The 17,810-nt window shown below is 49.1% G+C and overlaps 1 protein-coding gene across 1 annotated transcript; it reads left to right on the top strand.

Moving 5' to 3' along the window:
- Positions 1 to 1,350: 1,350 nt before the first annotated feature.
- Positions 1,351 to 14,848, top strand: HSP90B1 (heat shock protein 90 beta family member 1). Its single transcript, XM_078876556.1, has 19 exons — positions 1,351 to 1,556; positions 2,847 to 2,952; positions 4,125 to 4,266; positions 4,773 to 4,889; positions 5,405 to 5,736; positions 6,349 to 6,460; positions 6,574 to 6,696; positions 7,115 to 7,231; positions 7,666 to 7,803; positions 8,040 to 8,117; positions 8,799 to 8,864; positions 9,054 to 9,323; positions 9,844 to 9,933; positions 10,531 to 10,686; positions 11,208 to 11,344; positions 12,115 to 12,193; positions 12,918 to 13,073; positions 13,773 to 13,916; positions 14,566 to 14,848. The coding sequence occupies exons 1-19, from the start codon at positions 1,505 to 1,507 to the stop codon at positions 14,602 to 14,604; spliced, it is 2,454 nt and encodes an 817-aa protein (XP_078732682.1). The 5' UTR covers positions 1,351 to 1,504; the 3' UTR covers positions 14,605 to 14,848.
- The last annotated feature ends 2,962 nt before the right edge of the window (positions 14,849 to 17,810 follow it).

The following is a 17,810-nucleotide window of genomic DNA, read 5'->3' as shown; positions in this document are numbered from 1 at the left end:
CTACTTGAAAGTTTAACGCTCGTGACGTCACTCCACATCGACCAGCCCCCCTCATTAATATTCATGAGCAGATGACGTCCTCCAAATGGACACCCCCCCAACCCTCCTCATTAATAATCATGAGCGGGTGACGTCACTCAATATGGAGTACTCCCCCCTCACTAATCATCATGAGCAAGTAACGTAACTCCACATCGAACAGCCCCCCTCATTAATATTCATGAGCAGGTGACGTCACTTCACATCGAACACCCCCCCCTCATTAATAATAATTAATTGCACACTAATGCATGCAATTAATACCACGTCGCGGTCTGCTTTTCGTTTGCAAGTTTAAGATTTTATTGCAATACACCCGGTCCTTGGACGGGCAAAAGGCTTGTAGTGTATAATACTGGTAGGAACCTCCTGGTTACACCAGCCCACAGGGGATTATTGTATCCGTCCGTCGTGCAGGGAGGGGCTGGGTGGGGAGGGAGGGTGGGGAGGGGCTGGGTAGTTTTTTTGTTGGGTTAGATCGCGTAAATATGTGTCGTTAAACCCTCCACCACCCAACACAGCCAAATTAGTCAGCTTTGTCACGTGAACAGAACATGCCAATTCGTTTCTTGTACAGCACACCGGTGTGTTGGAGAGCAAAGCTACAACATTTACAATCTGAATACGACGTTGTCGCGGGTTTCACGACATATTTAGGCGATCTAACCCAAAAAAACTCTATTATGGATTATATTTGATATTATGGATGATATTTGTCGCGAAAGCCTACGTGTTAAACTAACCTATATTAGAACTGCGTGGAATCCAGGAGCACACGTGCTTGCAAATCATTACAACAGCAATACATTATCATACCTGTCAACTCATACGGTTTAGCCGCATTCTTGGACAGGGAAATTGAGTTTTCAGGTCAATACGGCGTACAGCCGTTTCAATACGGGCACATTTTTTTTATATTTGTTTGTGTTTGTCTATTGTGATGGGACTTTGTATGATGAACGTTGAGATTTACAAGGGCACGGGGGCTGATCAATACGGTCTCTGAATTTGTCTGTAATAACCGCAATAACTCCGTACTCTGATTGAAATGGGGTTGACAGTTTTGCATCATTCATGACTCACACCACTCCCGAAACATTTGCAATGAACGTGAAAAACAGCGTTCAATAACTAGCATAATTTATGCGGGAAACGCCGACGTCTCGACGCACCTCGCAGCCAATCACGGCGCGACACGGCCCCGCGCGCCGGCCGCTCGCACATGGACGCCTCTGATTGGCCACTCGCCGTGCGTGTTCGCCGCTGATTGGTCCACGCGGCGGGCACGCGGGAGGTTATATAAGCGCTGAGGGGCGCCCGCCCGCTCGCACTCAGCTGTGGGATCTTCACCCTGTGAGTCGGCGTCGTCGCTGCGTGCGAACTTTCACTCGCGCCGCGAACATTTTGTGTCTCGGCGAAGATCAAAATTTATAGAAACTCTTTCCCCGACTGAAGGCCGAACACGATGGCGAGGAGCGTGTGGCTCGTGGGCCTGCTGTGTGCACTTCTGACGTTTTGTGAGTATACGGTTGTTTCATTTTTTTAATGCGTTATAAACTTCGCCGTGCGTCGGGTTAACACATTGACGAGCGTATAATTAAATAGCTCGTTTAACCTTCGTCTGGCGTAACGCGCGCACCCTTTCTAGCATGTTCCACACCTCGAGACTGCTGTTCTGTGCCGTCTTCGCAAGGCAAATTTTTCTCGTGTCAAACGCCGCCGTTGTGAAATTTTTTCACATTTTGCTGAACGATTGCCAATTAAAAAAAAAGAACCCCCGGGGCGATTGATTGTTCGGTATATTCCCTGTCAAATGTTGACGTCGATGTTGAACAAAAAATTAATTTGTAGGGTTCTTGAATCGAATCGCGACTTCTCCTCCCACCGTAATATCGACGAATCTGCGAATCGTTGTGGTCGGTCGCACACCGCCCTAGCCGTGGTCTATTCACTGCTGGTCGAAGGCCTCGCCCAAGCTGCCACTACCACGACGTAGCGATTCGGGATAATTTTCATGCCCCGGGAAAATGCAGTGGGATTGTGCCTTGGAGTACGTTAAATATCGAGTTGTGCAAATGTTTCCTTGTTTTGCGAGTGTTTGATGCGGGGAGGGGGTCGAGGCTGTGCAATGCTGATGAAACCGAAGGTTTCCAGAATTTACATAATCGGTGTTAAACTTGGCAATCCCGTCATCGACAAATACAACCAATGACCACAATTACCCCTTAATTCTCCCCATTCACGTCCATATTAAGTAACGCAAAAGTTGAGCCTGGTGAGTGCGCAAATGGTCGATCGTTGCGTTTAAAAACGGTTGTTTATTAACAAGCCCCATAAACTCCAACGCATCCTAAATGTCCATGAACCACAATCATTCATCGGCCATCAAGTATTTCCATCCTCCTCCTCCACTTCCTCCATATGACAAAGATCCCCCGTATAGCCTGCACAGACCGTTGGGGCAAGTGCTGTTAGCGAGCACCTATGAAGGCCAGCACGGCACACGAGGGTGGGTGACCAACACCACGCCCGGCCGCCTTTGTTTCCCTCGTCGCAATGTTTGCACATCGCACCAGGTACTCATTTGAGGCTGAGTCGGCCTTAAGGAAGGCCCAGGACCGGTTCAAATAATCGTCACTGGCAATTGGCCGTGAGCGGGAATCGAATCTGGGTTGCCGGGTTCATAGCGCAGCGCGCTAACCGCTCCACCACCGCTCCCCACACAGCGACCACTTCTCCCCCAGGCACCCCTCGTCTCGACGCTCCTCCTCACTGCGTCCTCCGCCCCCCCCCTCCTTTGTCCACAGCCGCGGTGAGTGCGGACGACTCGACGGTGGACGGCGACGCCACGGTGGAGCAGGACCTGGGCAAGAGCCGCGAGGGCTCGCGGACGGACGACGAAGTTGTGCAGAGGTGGGGGGAAGAGGCTCCTCGCACTACCACCGACACCGCACCGCGGCAGCACCACCATGTTAGGGCTGACGTTTCTCACGTTTTCCATAATAGTTGTTTTGGGTTAGAGCACGTACACATAGAAATCTGTTGTTAAACCCGCCACCACCCGATACGGCCAATTAGTTAGGTTTGTCACGTGAAACGTGCCAATTGGTTACAAGTTCAGCACACCAGTGTGTTGGAGAGTAAACTCCACCACAATTTGACTTTCGATTTAAAGCTTTCGTGACTGCAGGGATTCATCTTCTTGGTTCTTTCGGTAAAGTCACGTAGAAGGGAAATAATAAAATAATAAAAATAAAACAATAAAATACAGAGAAATGTATTTTATTATGTTTTATTTTTATTTTTTTATTATTTCCCTTCTACGTGACTATACCGAAAGAACCACGAAGATGAATTTGAGTGACGTTTCGCTGTTAATTCCAACCATCGTCATCGTGTTTGCCTGGCATGTCCACTGGAGCCAGCAGGCTCTGCAAAGATTAATCGATTCAAATTGATATTTAACGCTGGCAATTGCAATTGCAATCCATTGTTTTCCCATCTGTTAAAATTGCAAAGAAGATTCCTGGCCATGACTAAATTCCCCCTCCCCCATTTGCCAATTCGCAGTGACAGGCGTGGTGAAGTATGGTGATACAAAATCCCTGTGACCAACACAGTTTGGGGAGGAGGTGGGAGGCCTTTGGCCATTGGTCGGTTGAGTTTGAATGGAGTTTATTATTTTATATATATTTAGCTTGGTTATGGTCTGCCCAGAGTTTCCTGGAGGCCAGGAGGCAGAATGCAACTCCTAGTCCACTCGCCTCTGCCTGTTGTGAGGCCCTGGGCAAATTTCCTCCTTTTACCCTCACCCCTGTCCCCTCTTGACAGCCTGGAAGCTGATGATAGACTTAATGATGCAATGATTAAAATGGATTTGTTTTATTTTTGTACAGCACTTGCAGTTACTTTTAAGTCAGAATTAATGTATTTCAATTCGTATATGTTGTATGTATTGAGTTGGCTTGACCCACCTGCAGGCACTAATCTGCTACATGAACAGCAATTTTGAGATAAAACCCAATTAACCTTGGAATAAAATCTATTGCAACCCTGAACCCCCACCACCCACTTCCGCCGTGCAGGGAGGAGGAGGCGATCACACTGGATGGGCTGAACGCGGCGCAGATCAAGGAGCTGCGGGAGAAAGCGGAGAAGCACGTCTTCCAGGCGGAGGTGAACCGCATGATGAAGCTCATCATCAACTCCCTCTACAAGAACAAGGAGGTACAGTGATGGGGGCCAGGCTGTGAGAATGGGTGGTGGCAAGGACCCAACTGTTTATTCACAGCTAATGAAAGAATTAGCTTTTTTTTCAAAGCTCGGGCGGTGGAGAGGAGGGAGACCTCTTTGTGGTTTGAGAACACAGGTTGCTTGGATTCTGCGATGCTACGATGTGTCGAGTGATACAAGGTCCACGATAATCGTATCGTCTGTTTTGCCACATGCCGTTATCTGCGTGGCCTCTTCGGACGGGGGTGGGGGGGAGATCTTTTCTTGTGCGTGGAGTTGGCCATCCTCGTTATGAGCTTGGTTTCATGGTGGTTTGAGGGTTTGTAGGGTGCTGGCGTGGGATATCGGTGACCTATGTTGGGTGAACTTCTCCCAACGTTTACAGTTCATTCAGTCGGACACAATCCTTGGGTCGCGCGCATACGAGGCGTCGCCGCTGTTTATCGTGGACGTTGTCCAGCACTGGTTTTTAACTATGTCGCCACTGCTCTCTTTTGCAGATCTTCCTCCGAGAGCTGATCTCAAACGCTTCCGATGCCCTGGACAAAATCCGCCTGATGTCGCTGACTGACGAGAAGGCTCTGGATGCCACCGATGAGCTCACTATCAAGATCAAGGTAAGACCTTGGGGTCCCCGGTGATGGCTGTCGACTATAAACGACCTCGACTGTGACTCTACACTGACCTTGGGGTCACAGCCTTGCTGTGCGACGCTTTCCGCTCTCTCCTGGCCCCCCTCCTCCTCCACTGCTTGGCAGCCTCCCCTTCTCCACGGCACTCGAAATGCCCGGCTGTGTTGTGGAACATTCCGGGAGGAAATCTGCATTGTTGTGTATATTTCGTTTTTTTTATTCCTCTTGTGCTGGTGCTGTCATATTCTGTGAACTAAGAACTGTTTATACATTCCTTGTGCTATCATTGGTGACTGACCATCAACTCATTACATTAAACTCCTGACTTAATCACAGGCGACTTTCTCTTTTCGAACCCAGGACCTCGGCCGTTGCCAGTTCAACTCTCTGACCTCCGAGTCTCAAGGCCACCTCCCAACTCTGCACTCTTTACATCCTTTATCTGGACCCATCGGACCTCTCACCCCAATCATTCCCCCCCCCTCCCACTCCCCGCGTAGGCCGACAAGGAGAAGAACCTGCTGCACATCACAGACACGGGCGTGGGCATGACGTACGATGAGCTGGTCAAGAACCTGGGCACCATCGCCAAGTCGGGCACGAGCGAGTTCCTGAGCCGGGCACAGGAGCTGGCGACCGAGGGCCAATCGACCTCGGAGCTCATCGGTCAGTTCGGCGTGGGCTTCTACTCGGCCTTCCTGGTGGCCGACCGCATCGTGGTGACGTCCAAGCACAACAACGACACGCAGCACATCTGGGAGTCTGACTCGTCCGAGTTCACGGTGACGGAGGACCCGCGAGGGAACACGCTGGCGCGCGGCACCACCATCACGTGAGTGCGGATGGTTGGCGGAGGTTTTAAATTTGTTCATTTTGGATGTCGTTGTGGCCCAAGCCATTGGTGTACGGCCACATTTTTGACGGTTGTGGTGGTTGGTGGCTAGAACAAGACACAGGTTGGGCTGGAAGCTGCTCTTCACCCATTGTTTATAGGTAGTAACGTGATAATGCTGTCAAAGCTCTGCATATGGGTCCAGGAACCAAATGTTGCTACGCCCATCTCCTGGCCACCGCCCATGCATACAACACTTGGTTTCGTATGCAGTATTTAATCCAAGTGGTAGACATGCTTGGCATAGCCCTGCTGATCAGGGGCATTTAAGGTAGTTTTGGTGAGACCAATAAATGGATAAGGGTCTGAATTGTCATAATTCAGGGTCCTGATATGAAGAGTTGTTTTAACGTTGTGGTGAATGTGTAATGGCCTTGTAGGGGCGGAGTGGGGGGGTCACATCAACTCATAACATACAACCGATGAATCGCAAAAAAGCATTGACCCACCCATGTGCGATTCTATGCGTGTGTATCACAACATACAATAATTGATGCTAATTTAATCGCGTTGTTGCACTTCTAATGAATTACTCTGGTGCCTCTTGTTCAGGTTGGTGCTCAAGGAAGAAGCTGCAGATTACCTTGAGTTGGAGACCATCAAGAACCTGGTGAAGAAGTACTCTCAGTTCATCAACTTCCCCATCTACGTGTGGAGCAGCAAGGTGCGTGGTGCTCGTGCGTTTCACATACGAGAGTGACACCGCGCCCATATCGACGGCAGCAGGTTTTACTCGCGTGCGCGCCCTCCTAACGGGAAGTTCTCGCCCCGTGGCAGACCGAGACCGTTGAAGAACCCATTGAGGAGGAGGAGGAAGAGGCCAAGGAGGAGAAGGCGGACGACTCGGATGACGATGTGGAGGTGGAAGAGGAAGACGAGAAGAAACCCAAGACAAAGAAGGTACCATTGTGATTGTTGGACTTGAGTATCGTACCAGCTCTCCGCTTGGAATTATTGAAGGGACTTTCAATCGAAAGAAGATTATAATTGGAAAACAAATTAACACCATGTTGTGAACATTCCCCATCCACAAATTTAGTTTACTGAAACACAACACGTAAAAACTGAGCCCTAATGATTCTGCACGACTGGGCTAACGATAAAGTTCACGTTTACTGTGTGACTGACCAAACGTGTGAATATCCAACTAAAATGTGAACGATTATACAAGCAAGGTGTGAACGAGACACTTAATACTTTCTCAAATCGAACGGTGAGGCGCGACTCGTGATGGCGGATTCGTCGCGCTCCCAGTTGGAATTGGCTAAGTGTCGTAATAACATGCCGAGCGGTTTGTGCCACCCCCCGCCCCTCCCAGGTTGAGAAGACCATCTGGGACTGGGAGCTGATGAATGACATCAAACCCATCTGGCAGCGAGTGACCAAGGAAGTGGAGGACGATGAGTACAAGGCCTTCTACAAGTCCTTCTCCAAGGTAGTTGTTGTTTGTTGTTCCCTCCGCCGCCGCCTTGCTAAACCCCCCACATCTTGCCTCTTCCCCTCCCCTGCGCTGTCGTATTGTGAGTTTGACCGTACGTTACCAGGCTGGTCAGCGTGAAGCAGATAGCCCAGGACTGCTTCAGATGTTGGCTAGAATTTCAAACGGTTTGTTATGCAGTCTGCCATCTGATGCACCATCACTGCAGCCCAAAGTGTAATCTAGTTCCTAAAATCACGTTTCTGAAATGTATGGTTGGCAAGGTTAATTTGCCATTCCTACTCGAGCAATGAGGTGTTTCTTTTAACGTCATTGGCAGTTTTTCTATGAACCCTACCTACACGATAGATTCCCATGACTTTAAACCACAATCCAATCTCCCTCGCACCCATCACCGCCTCTCCCTTGACCGCGTGCGTCTCCTTCTGCAGGACTCTGACGAGCCCTTGGCCTGGATCCACTTCACGGCCGAGGGCGAGGTGACCTTCAGGTCTATCCTCTTTGTGCCGACGAGCGCTCCCCGCGGCATGTTCGACGAGTACGGCACCAAGAAGACCGACTTCATCAAGGTAAACGGGACGATGTGCCATCGGGCGAAACTAGTCTTGACGCCGTCGAGACGCTGGTGCGCTGGCGCTCTGACGGCACCGCTTTGCTGACGTGACCGACACGACCGTGCCGTCACGGGTTGGGTTCACGGCGCAAATCGGATGTTGCACGCATGTTGAACTTCTTTCGCGCACCGTACGTAGCCAACCTTGCTAATGGGAGGTGCTGGGGATGTTCCCGCACTGCTGTCGCGCAGATGTACGTCCGGAGGGTGTTCATCACGGACGACTTCCACGACATGATGCCCAAGTACCTGAACTTCGTCAAGGGAGTGGTGAGTCGTATTCCTGCCGCAAGCATCTCTTAACTAGGGCAGCGTGAGCGCGTGCTCGATTCGTAAGCGCCCAATTCGTGCATCGAATCTCCGGCGTTGGGCTTACCCAGTGACCCAGAGTTCAGTTCTCGGCCACAGCTATCAGTAGCGAGTGTCTCTAAACAGATCCCATGGCTGTTTTCCCTTCACCAAAATACACTGACCAGTGTGGCGCACTATGGTGAAACAGCCCCAACTACTGACCGTGTGGGGGAAAGCTTTTATCCGTACAATGGATGATGATACATTCGCCAATATGAATAAGAATATTGGATATTAGACAATTATCCCAACTAGTGACAGTTCGTTGAATCAAGGGGCTGGGGGAGACTCCTCTCACACTGCTAGTTGAAACTAATTTAAGCTAATACCTGTATACAAGTTGGACTAAGTGGCTGTAAAGTTTAATATTATAGAAGTACTATGAAATGAAATTTGGTACATTTTCAACAGTTGAGTTGGTACTGCTTTTAGCTGGAAAACATTTGTTACAGCTATATATAGGCAACATTGGTGGCTCTAAGTCACTGGTGTAGACTACATTCCTATGGCAGAAGCTGACCTAGCATTGTGCCAGGCAAGTGAATTGCCCCACGTTTTATCGTGTGCCTGACGAGAGATTTGTCTATTCCGTTGGCCCAGGTGGATTCTGACGACCTGCCCCTGAACGTGTCGCGAGAGACGCTGCAGCAGCACAAGCTGCTCAAGGTGAGCTGGCGCGGGGTGTCAATCTTCACTGTTTGACTCGTACCACGATGGCCGTTTCTCCATCACGTACTTCTGATTTGAATACTGCCTACAGCAGCGTGGCGCATTGAGTTTTGCTTGGGGGTGAGGGAAATAAACTTCTGAACGTCCGTATCTCTGACCCTCTTTGCTGCATCATCGCCGGCGCAGGTCATCAAGAAGAAGCTGGTGCGCAAGACGCTGGACATGATCAAGAAGATCGCGGACGAGTCGTACGAAGAGAAGTTCTGGAAGGAGTTTGGCACCAACATCAAGCTGGGCGTGATCGAGGACCACTCGAACCGTACGCGCCTCGCCAAGCTGCTGCGTTTCCAGTCGTCGTTCGGCACGGACAAGCTGACGAGCCTGGAGGAGTACGTGGAGCGCATGAAGGAGAAGCAAGACAAGATCTACTTCATTGCCGGCGCCAACCGCAAGGAGGTGAGGGGGGATGGTGGTGTGATGCTGTTGTGTGTGTGTGATGCTGTTTGTGTGATGCTGTTGTGTGGTCACTGGGAGTGCGGCGTCTCATCCTGGTGAATGTAATTTGTCTAGATTGACGGTTGACGTTTGTCAGTCTTGTTGCCATGCTTATTTGTGTGGTCTTTATGGCTATTGTAGTGAGGCTGTGACCATGTGTCGATTAATTGAAATGTATTAGGCTTGTGATGTGTGCACTGGAATTTAAGTTCATGCATGCGCACTGCCAACCCGGAAGTGGCAAACGCTATTCAGAGCAGTGCTGCTGCCCCCCCCCCTACCTCACCGAGTTCAACTTCATCTCAAATGAGTATCTTGGTGTGTGCAGTGTAAACATCAACATTGGCAGGGCATGGTACTGGCCACTTGCCCCTTTGTGCTGCGCCAGCCTTTAACAGGTGCTCTCTCTACTGGCACTTGCCCCCCAACAGTCTAACAGCTACATGGTGTGGGGGGAACCTTTGTCTTTGCGTGGTGGCAGGTGGAGTCGTCACCGTTCGTGGAGCGTCTGCTCAAGAAGGGCTACGAGGTGCTGTTCCTCACCGAGGCCGTGGACGAGTACTGCATACAGGTGAGCGGCCACACGGGGGCGCTGTTCTCTCGCAACCTCTCTGCCTGCCTTGCTGCCCGTCGCACGCCCAGCAGCCTGGCTGATTTAAGTCCCGAGAGCTGGGATTCGAGCGAATTTGTGAGAAGCGCCAAAATTAAAATGTTTTTGGTGCAGTCTCTGCCGACTGCTCGGACCGTTAACTTGCTACACTTGAGAGCCTGGGTCATAATCGTCTGATACATTTTGGGTCTGAGTTTATGGATCTCTATGCAAGTATGTGAATTAAGTCCTAGGTGCCCAGGCTGAGACTCACTCTGGTACACTTGATCCAGTTTAATCACGGCTTAGACAGTCTGCGGGTCTCTACGCAGCTCGATTTGCTGTCCAAATCTATGATTTTCTCAAGTAATTGGTGCCTGGGCTGAGACCATAAACCCTACACTTGAGGCACTCGGTTTAACGAAGTTTGGGCAGCTGAAACTGCAATGTGAACCCAGGTTCTTATCGGTGCCAGCCCAGCCCGGGGTCTCTGACCAGGGCCGTAACGAACCGTCCTCGCCGCCCCGTGGGTTTTCCTGATGACGCGACTGCTCCCTCTGCGCGTGCGGCGGAGCGCAGGCGCTGCCCGAGTTTGACGGGAAGCGCTTCCAGAACGTGGCCAAGGAGGGCCTGAAGCTGGACGACAGCGAGAAGGCCAAGGAGAAGCTGGAGACCCTGGAGAAGGAGTACGAGCCCCTCGTCAAGTGGCTCAAGGACAACGCCCTCAAGGACAAGGTCGGCGTGGAACCCTCCTCCACACAGTTGTTAACCAAGCCACCTCGCGTATCCCCGTGGCTACAGCTTCTCCACGGTTAAACTAAGTCCCCCTGTGTGGGCGATTGCGTTATCATGTGCACCAACAGGGGCTTGTGCACAAACACGTCTACGTACACGTCGTGCTCTCTTTTAGCCCCGCCCCTCTCCTAATACGTTCCATTCATTGGCTACCACATTCTGATAAGCTCCCCCCCCCTCCTCCCCTTAACTTGTATTTAAGAACTTGCATCTTGGAATCCCTGCCTCACTTGATACAGCAAATCTAGCTGTGACGGTCCCACCTGATGACGGAGACTTGTGTTGCCTCCGAAACGTCGTGATTTTTTATTATTTTATTTCTATTATTATTTTTTTTAATTAAATTTTTTACCTACGTGACTTTACCGAAAAAACCTAAGAGCGCGAATCCTTGCAGTCACGAAAGCTTCAAATCTAGAATCCCCCTGTGGGGTTTCCCCTTTGCTTTGCACGTGCGCCAGATTGAGAAGGCGACGGTGTCGCAGCGTCTGCTCGGCTCTCCCTGCGCGCTCGTCGCCAGCCAGTACGGCTGGTCGGGCAACATGGAGCGCATCATGAAGGCGCAGGCTTACCAGACCGGCAAGGACGCCGCTTCCAAGTGAGTGGCCATGCCGCCGGCAGGTTCGCCATGGGGGAGGGTGAGACGCGGACAGAGGGAAGCAAGATTAGGCAAGAAGGGACGGATAGGGGGTAGGGATGGAATCTAAACTACTAAAGCTAAACTATTAAACTATTTTTATTTTACCAGGTAAAGCCTACTGAACCATCTTTATTTTCAGAAGCGACCTGGCCACAAATGAGAGCCCAATTAAGTGGTCTTATCACCTGAAATTTATAGCAGGCAAATACTTTAAACGCATGTTGATTCTAAACGTGGAGGGAAAAACCGGAGGACCGGAAGAAAAATCCACATTTGCGAACGCCAAATATACAGGTGTGAAGGTTGGGATCGAACCCACAACTTCCTCCATACCAGGTGAGGTAGTTAACATCTAACTACTGCGGGGGGGGGGGGGGAAGGAATTGCAAGGGGAAAGGGAGAGAATTGTCAAGTGTCCATTGAAGCCAAACATGGCGTATCCCCCGCTACTGCAAGTGTTCGGACTGCTTGCAGGGAAAGTGGTAATCATTATTGCCAGCCCGATGGAGAAGATTTGCCACCGCCATGAGAATAAGGAATTTCTACCACTAGTTCAGGACTGCTAATGGAGATGAGCAATGCATCTATTCCCGTTCTGTTGTAATGTGCCCTGATGCCTACTTTAATAAGGGCGATATTGGCAAATAAAATTAAGATTGATTGACTTCCGCACAATCTCATGCTGCTACTTGTGTGCGCACGCATTTGTTCCACCCCTGTCCATACAGCTTCTACGGGAGCCAGAAGAAAACCTTTGAGATCAACCCACGACACCCGCTCATCAAGGAGATGCTGACCCGTGTACAGGTGAGGGGTCACATGGCAGATTACCACCTTCATCGTGACCATCGCCCACCACCCATGTCGCCACCTTTTGCTGCCGATTTGATGGATGTGTTCCTGGAAGGCGGTCGCCAAGTGCTTATTAAAGTGGCTTTTTTGGAATTGCCAATCTTCTGGTTTCTTGGATAATCAATCAGGTGCCAAAATTGCTCATTTGTGCGAGTTGGGCGCAAAATGTGCTAATAGAACCAGCGAGACCAACATTCGATGGTGGTACATACTGTGTAATTCTTAAATCGTATTCGAGGTGGTCGCAAGCAGTAGTGAGAAGGGGAAGGTATTGAACTTGAGCATGGATTTGAACAGTGTTAGGGCAATCCGACCGCACGGATGATTGGGGAAAGGACGTTCAAGACTTATGACACCATGATCAATGTAAATCACTTCTATGTACTAAAATGGTGAAAGAGCAACTCTGAAACTGACGAGCTATAAAATGATAGGGGAAGTGGGGGTTTGTGAATGGTCAGATCTATTTGCGGTACCTGCCCCCCCTGGATGCAGGCGAGCGTGAGGTCAAAACAAGATGGTTAAACGGGACAAATGTAATTACCGGATTCTTCAATTGAATCCTAACCTGAAATCCTGTGAAACCTCCGGATCACGAGGTGGGATGTTACCAGGAGGGTATGGCGACCTGTTGTGAAGTTTTTGATGTCTTTATCTCCACTCGTCCCCTTGCCTGCAGGCGAGCGAGGAGGACTCAACGGCCAAGGACCTGGCGCTGGTGCTGTTCGAGACGGCGACGCTGCGCTCCGGCTACCTCCTGCAGGACACGCGTTCCTTCAGCGACCGCATTGAGCGCATGCTGCGCGTCAGCCTCAACATCGACCTCGAGGCCAAGGTGCGTTGCTGTGCTCGTCCGTCGCGGCGGTTGGTTAGCACCGGAGGGCGAGTCTCTTGCGTCCGCCTACAAAACGTTAACTCTCCCTTTGTAAGTTAATCGGCGTGCGTGTGTTACCTGCTCGTGGCATGGATTGAATAACGAGGCTGCTGACGAAAATAAAACCGACACTGGAAAGTTGTGCAGAGAAGGCCTAGAGAAAATGTGCATGCTTGAAATTGCTCTCGAAGGGTATAGGCATGGGTTAGAGTGCATATGCAGGTTGGAGACGCCGCATTTGACTGTGTATAGTGGGCTTTGGCAGTGTAGTGGGCCTAAAGGGTGTATGCGACTTACTGCTATTTTGTACATTTTTCGTTTTTAAGATAACGATGGGGTATTTTAATTAACTGTTGTAATCCAACACGTACATCAGGTTTTTATGTTCGTAGATGATATCAAATAACATGCGGACGTTAAAATGGAATTTTTACAACGAGATGCCTTCGATATGTCTCTCTCCAGGGGGTTTGTGCATGGAGCCAGCGCCACTAAAAATCCTGTGAACAGTTTAAGCCGGCCGTGATTGAAACCCTCCACCCGATTCTGGTAGCCAATGATTTTAGCCATGGCAAGGAATACAACTTGGGGTTTGCTGGGCTTGTAGCCGAATATGAACCCAGTAATGACGATAAACCGTCCTTCCATTTCTTCGTCAAGGTTGATGAGGAGCCGGAGGACGTGGCTGAGGAGGCGAGTGAGGACCAGGATGCCGACGATGACGATGCTGCTGATGATGATGAAGAGGTGGTGGATGTTGACGTTGGGAGCCAAGACAAGAAGGCTGCTGATGAGGATGCCACAGTAAGTGGGTGCTGGTGGTCACGGGGCATTGAGAGGCCATTACTCATCTCTGACTAAAGCTTTTGGATTCTCTGATATTTGGCTGGTCTGATGGAAGAGCAAAATGGACAATACTAAGAGGATCAATGTATCTATTTTTAAAAAAATCCTTGGTAGGGGTTTAGTGGGCCTATCATCCATAAAGTATTTCTTTAGAACTGCCTTTTGTTTAGTTCCCCTCCCCTGCAACTTTGACGCGGTTGGCTCTGTACAATGCGAAAAGAAGTTCTCCATAGAGGTTGCTTAAACGAGTACCACTTTCTATGCAAGTGAAACAGCGATTGTGTTACTAGCCCCTCTGCCATGGGATAGTGGAATTCACCACTGGCTCATGGCTGTAAACAAGAGATGTTTGCATGCACCACCTTCATGCTCATTTCACCAGGAAGTCTTGTTTAAATAGGAAATCGCATTCTACTAAATTGCAGCTACTACCACTCGATCGTCCCTTTTTAAGGCAATGTTAGTGACGAAATATATACTTTACATGTAAACATTTGCACTTACAAGGTGTGTGTGCTCGCATCAACCTATGTACACCTACATATTCATTCACAAAAATTATGTTTTTTTGATTCCGATGGTTTCCTTTTTCACCCGTGTCTTGCAGGATTCGGAAAAAGCAGAAGCTGAAAAAGATGAACTCTGAGCCCCACACTGGCACCACGGGGGGGGGGGGGGGTGGTAGTCGATTGGGGGGGATCAGTGGAGGTGTGGGGCTGAGGGGGATGGATTTTGAAACCCTTTTTGCTTCCACCTGAATTGTCTGGTTGTACAGAATAGGTGGGTTCGACACGTCTGCTGTGTGTGTGTATATTATTTGGGGTGTCCTCATGCCATTCCCTGTCGCAAGAAATTGTTTTGACTTTTTAATAAAAATGTCATTCACTGTCTGCTCTGTGCCTTGTTGTTGTAAGTCTATTTTAACGCTGTTGATCTAGATTTGAAGTGTTCGTGACTGCAGGGATCCATACTCATTGGTTCTTTCGGTAAAGTCACGTGGGTATAAATTAAAGAACGACGTTTCGATTGCAACACAAGCAATTATCGAAACGTCGTGATTTATTTTATTCCTACGTGACTTTACCGAAAGGCTATCTTTTGGTTGATACGTTTTACAAGCTATCAACTAAACCATTTTAGGAGACTGGTTTACAAAGCAAATGCAATACCTTTAGTTATCCAAAAGCATCATGCGCAGTTAAAATACAAAGAACCGTTTACAATTCGGCAATGGGCCACATCACTTCAGTATATGGAGGCCTCTCCCATCCCTTCATCCGGCAAGGTCCTGTGATGCAACAGGCCATGTCGGCCTAGTTGAACGGTAACTCATCCTGGGTTTATTGGAACACTTTGCTGCCTACACAGAGGGGGAGGGGGGGCAATCCTTGAACTGGGCAAACATCCCAAGCAGGACCTTTGTGCAAGAGACTTCACTCAGGCTGTCCAGGGTAAACAATTCGGCAGGTGTCTTTCATAACCGCACACGTGTACTTGAAGGTTCTTTACAGAACGGCACTTTGGGGTGGTTGGAGAGACATCGATTTCAATGTGCCACGTGCACGTTCAATCGCTGACCGCAACATTCCTGGTCGATGGCAATCGGCAAATGCCGACGTGGCTGCGAATGTGGCATCTGTGTTCAATTTTAGGATCGGGAGCTTCTCTGCCTAATGGCTGGGTTTTCAATTCAATGGGTTTTCTTTATAGGCTACAAATTACTTTTGGGATTGGAGCAATCGTTGCCCGCCCCTCCCCCTACTGGCAGATGAATGCCCCAGTTCACTCTTGGAAATTAGACTGTCCTGGTCTCCGAGTTGTCACTTTGTTAAACTAAATATCCACTGCTGGATGAAGACCTTGCAAAGCTGTTGCCATCTCGAGATCCTGCATATGAGCAGATTCCGTTTGGTGGGTGGGTTCTCTCGTAGCTGCCATTGTGTTAGGCATGACCACCTGCTGCATCTTTATCCTATTCTCCCTTGTGGGCTGTGGCATAAACAAAGTCAACGTTTCCCCTTTGAGCGGTATCTTGATGCTGTTGTAACTAAAATACACGCGTGCTGTCAATCCAGTGCTATATTCCGGTTTATCTCGGCACGTGGGTCATTGCTGGTTATTTTACCATATTTCACCAGTCTGGGTTGAAGATATAGGAACATGTACAATATTTAACACGAAGGCTTTGACGGCCAACATCCATAATGGAGGTTTTGTTTTGGGTTAGATGGCGTAAATATGTATCGGTAAACCTGCCACCACCCAACAGCCAATTAGATTTGTCGTAAGAGGCCGTCCATAAATGACGTCACGCGATTTTGGACGAGTTTTGACCCCCCTCGTCACATGGCGTCAGTCAGACCCCCCCCTCAAATATGACGTCACAAAGCTCTGCCCCCCCCCCCCAAATAAAACATGCTTCAAATCGCTTTAGACTGTCATTGTAGTGCGTATTTCATGTGGCGCTGCACTGATGTAGGAGAAAACTTTTTAAAAAGTTAGTTTCATTAAGTAGTGTCTATTTAAAGTTGCGCATTTTGATGTGATGTCACATTTCTCAAACCCCCCCCCCTCGTCACGTCACAAATGTCTTACCCCCCCCGCAGGTACGTGACGTCATTTATGGACGGCCCCTCCACAAAACGTGCCAATTCGTTAGTAGTACAGCACACCAGAGAGTAAACCATTTAAAATTCGAGTACGACGTCTCGCCAGTAATTACAACCAGTATCAGGTGACAGCCAACGTCCTCTAAAATTGTGTTTTGCATTTCCATCTGCTGGCTGCAACATCCTTGAGGCCTTCAGCAACCTGCTGTGTACATGACAATTGCCGATAGAAGCACTATCCAGGCTCAACCCTGCTCATTTTCCGGGCTGTCTAAACCCACGTTATTGTAAATCCAACGGATCGTGTGCTAAATGTGGTGTTAAATGGCAGCTTCAGTAAACCTTATGAATAACCTATTAGCCAGACTGTGCTTTCTCTCTAATAAAAATTGTCGGTCCTCCTAAAGCATTCTACTATCCTGATTGCTTCATTTATCTACGCCAGACGGTGGTCAACCTGTAACGGACCAAGGAGCCAAAAGTACGCATGAGTTCTGCAAAGAGCCAAGTATATTTTGGCAAATATATTGACAGCTTTCGGTACAGGATGGGAGACCGTCACTGTGATAGGACCGTTCTACATTATGCCCCTTCGATAGAGCCGGATGTGGTGGATTAGAGCCGCATGCGGCTAAGGAGACACGAGTTGGCCACCACTGCTCTATGCCATCAATTTCCCTGTCACCTCTTTGTTCACCTCCCATCTATCTCCGCAATGAATAGCTCTTTACACTGATCTGCACTTGGGTGACATGGTGAAGTGATAACATTTGTGCCGCAGGAAAAAAGTTCCAAGGTTCGACTCAGAGCACCTTTCAAATCTGGAAACCCTGGTTTAGACCATCCTACTACACTGAGAACCCAGGTTAATCAAGGGCAGTTTTATAACTGGATTTGAATCCAGGATCTGGATATTAACTTTTGCCTGTGACCTATTTGAGTAAAAATATTGGTGGCAGGGCGGTGCAGGAGTGTAATTTGACTCAGCAAAAAGTCCTTAAGTTCGACTCCCGACAAGGATGCGTTTCTGTGTGGATTTTGTACGTTCTCCCCATGTTCCGCTTGGCTTTCCTCCAGGTTATCTGGTTTCATCCCAGAGTTAAGATCAATATAATTGGCATCAGCCAAACATATCAATGCTGAAAAATTGCCTGCAAATTACTCGAATGAGATCACACAGCACCAGCAACATCACCCACTGGTGAAAAAAACTCTCCTGCAAAAAGTATGGAAGAAGTGAATA

Source organism: Lampetra fluviatilis, chromosome 44 (assembly GCF_964198595.1).
Source record: "Lampetra fluviatilis chromosome 44, kcLamFluv1.1, whole genome shotgun sequence".
Classification (NCBI taxonomy): domain Eukaryota; kingdom Metazoa; phylum Chordata; class Hyperoartia; order Petromyzontiformes; family Petromyzontidae; genus Lampetra; species Lampetra fluviatilis.
The sequence above is the reverse complement of the archived record's forward strand: the minus strand, read 5'-3'. Positions and strand labels throughout refer to the sequence as shown.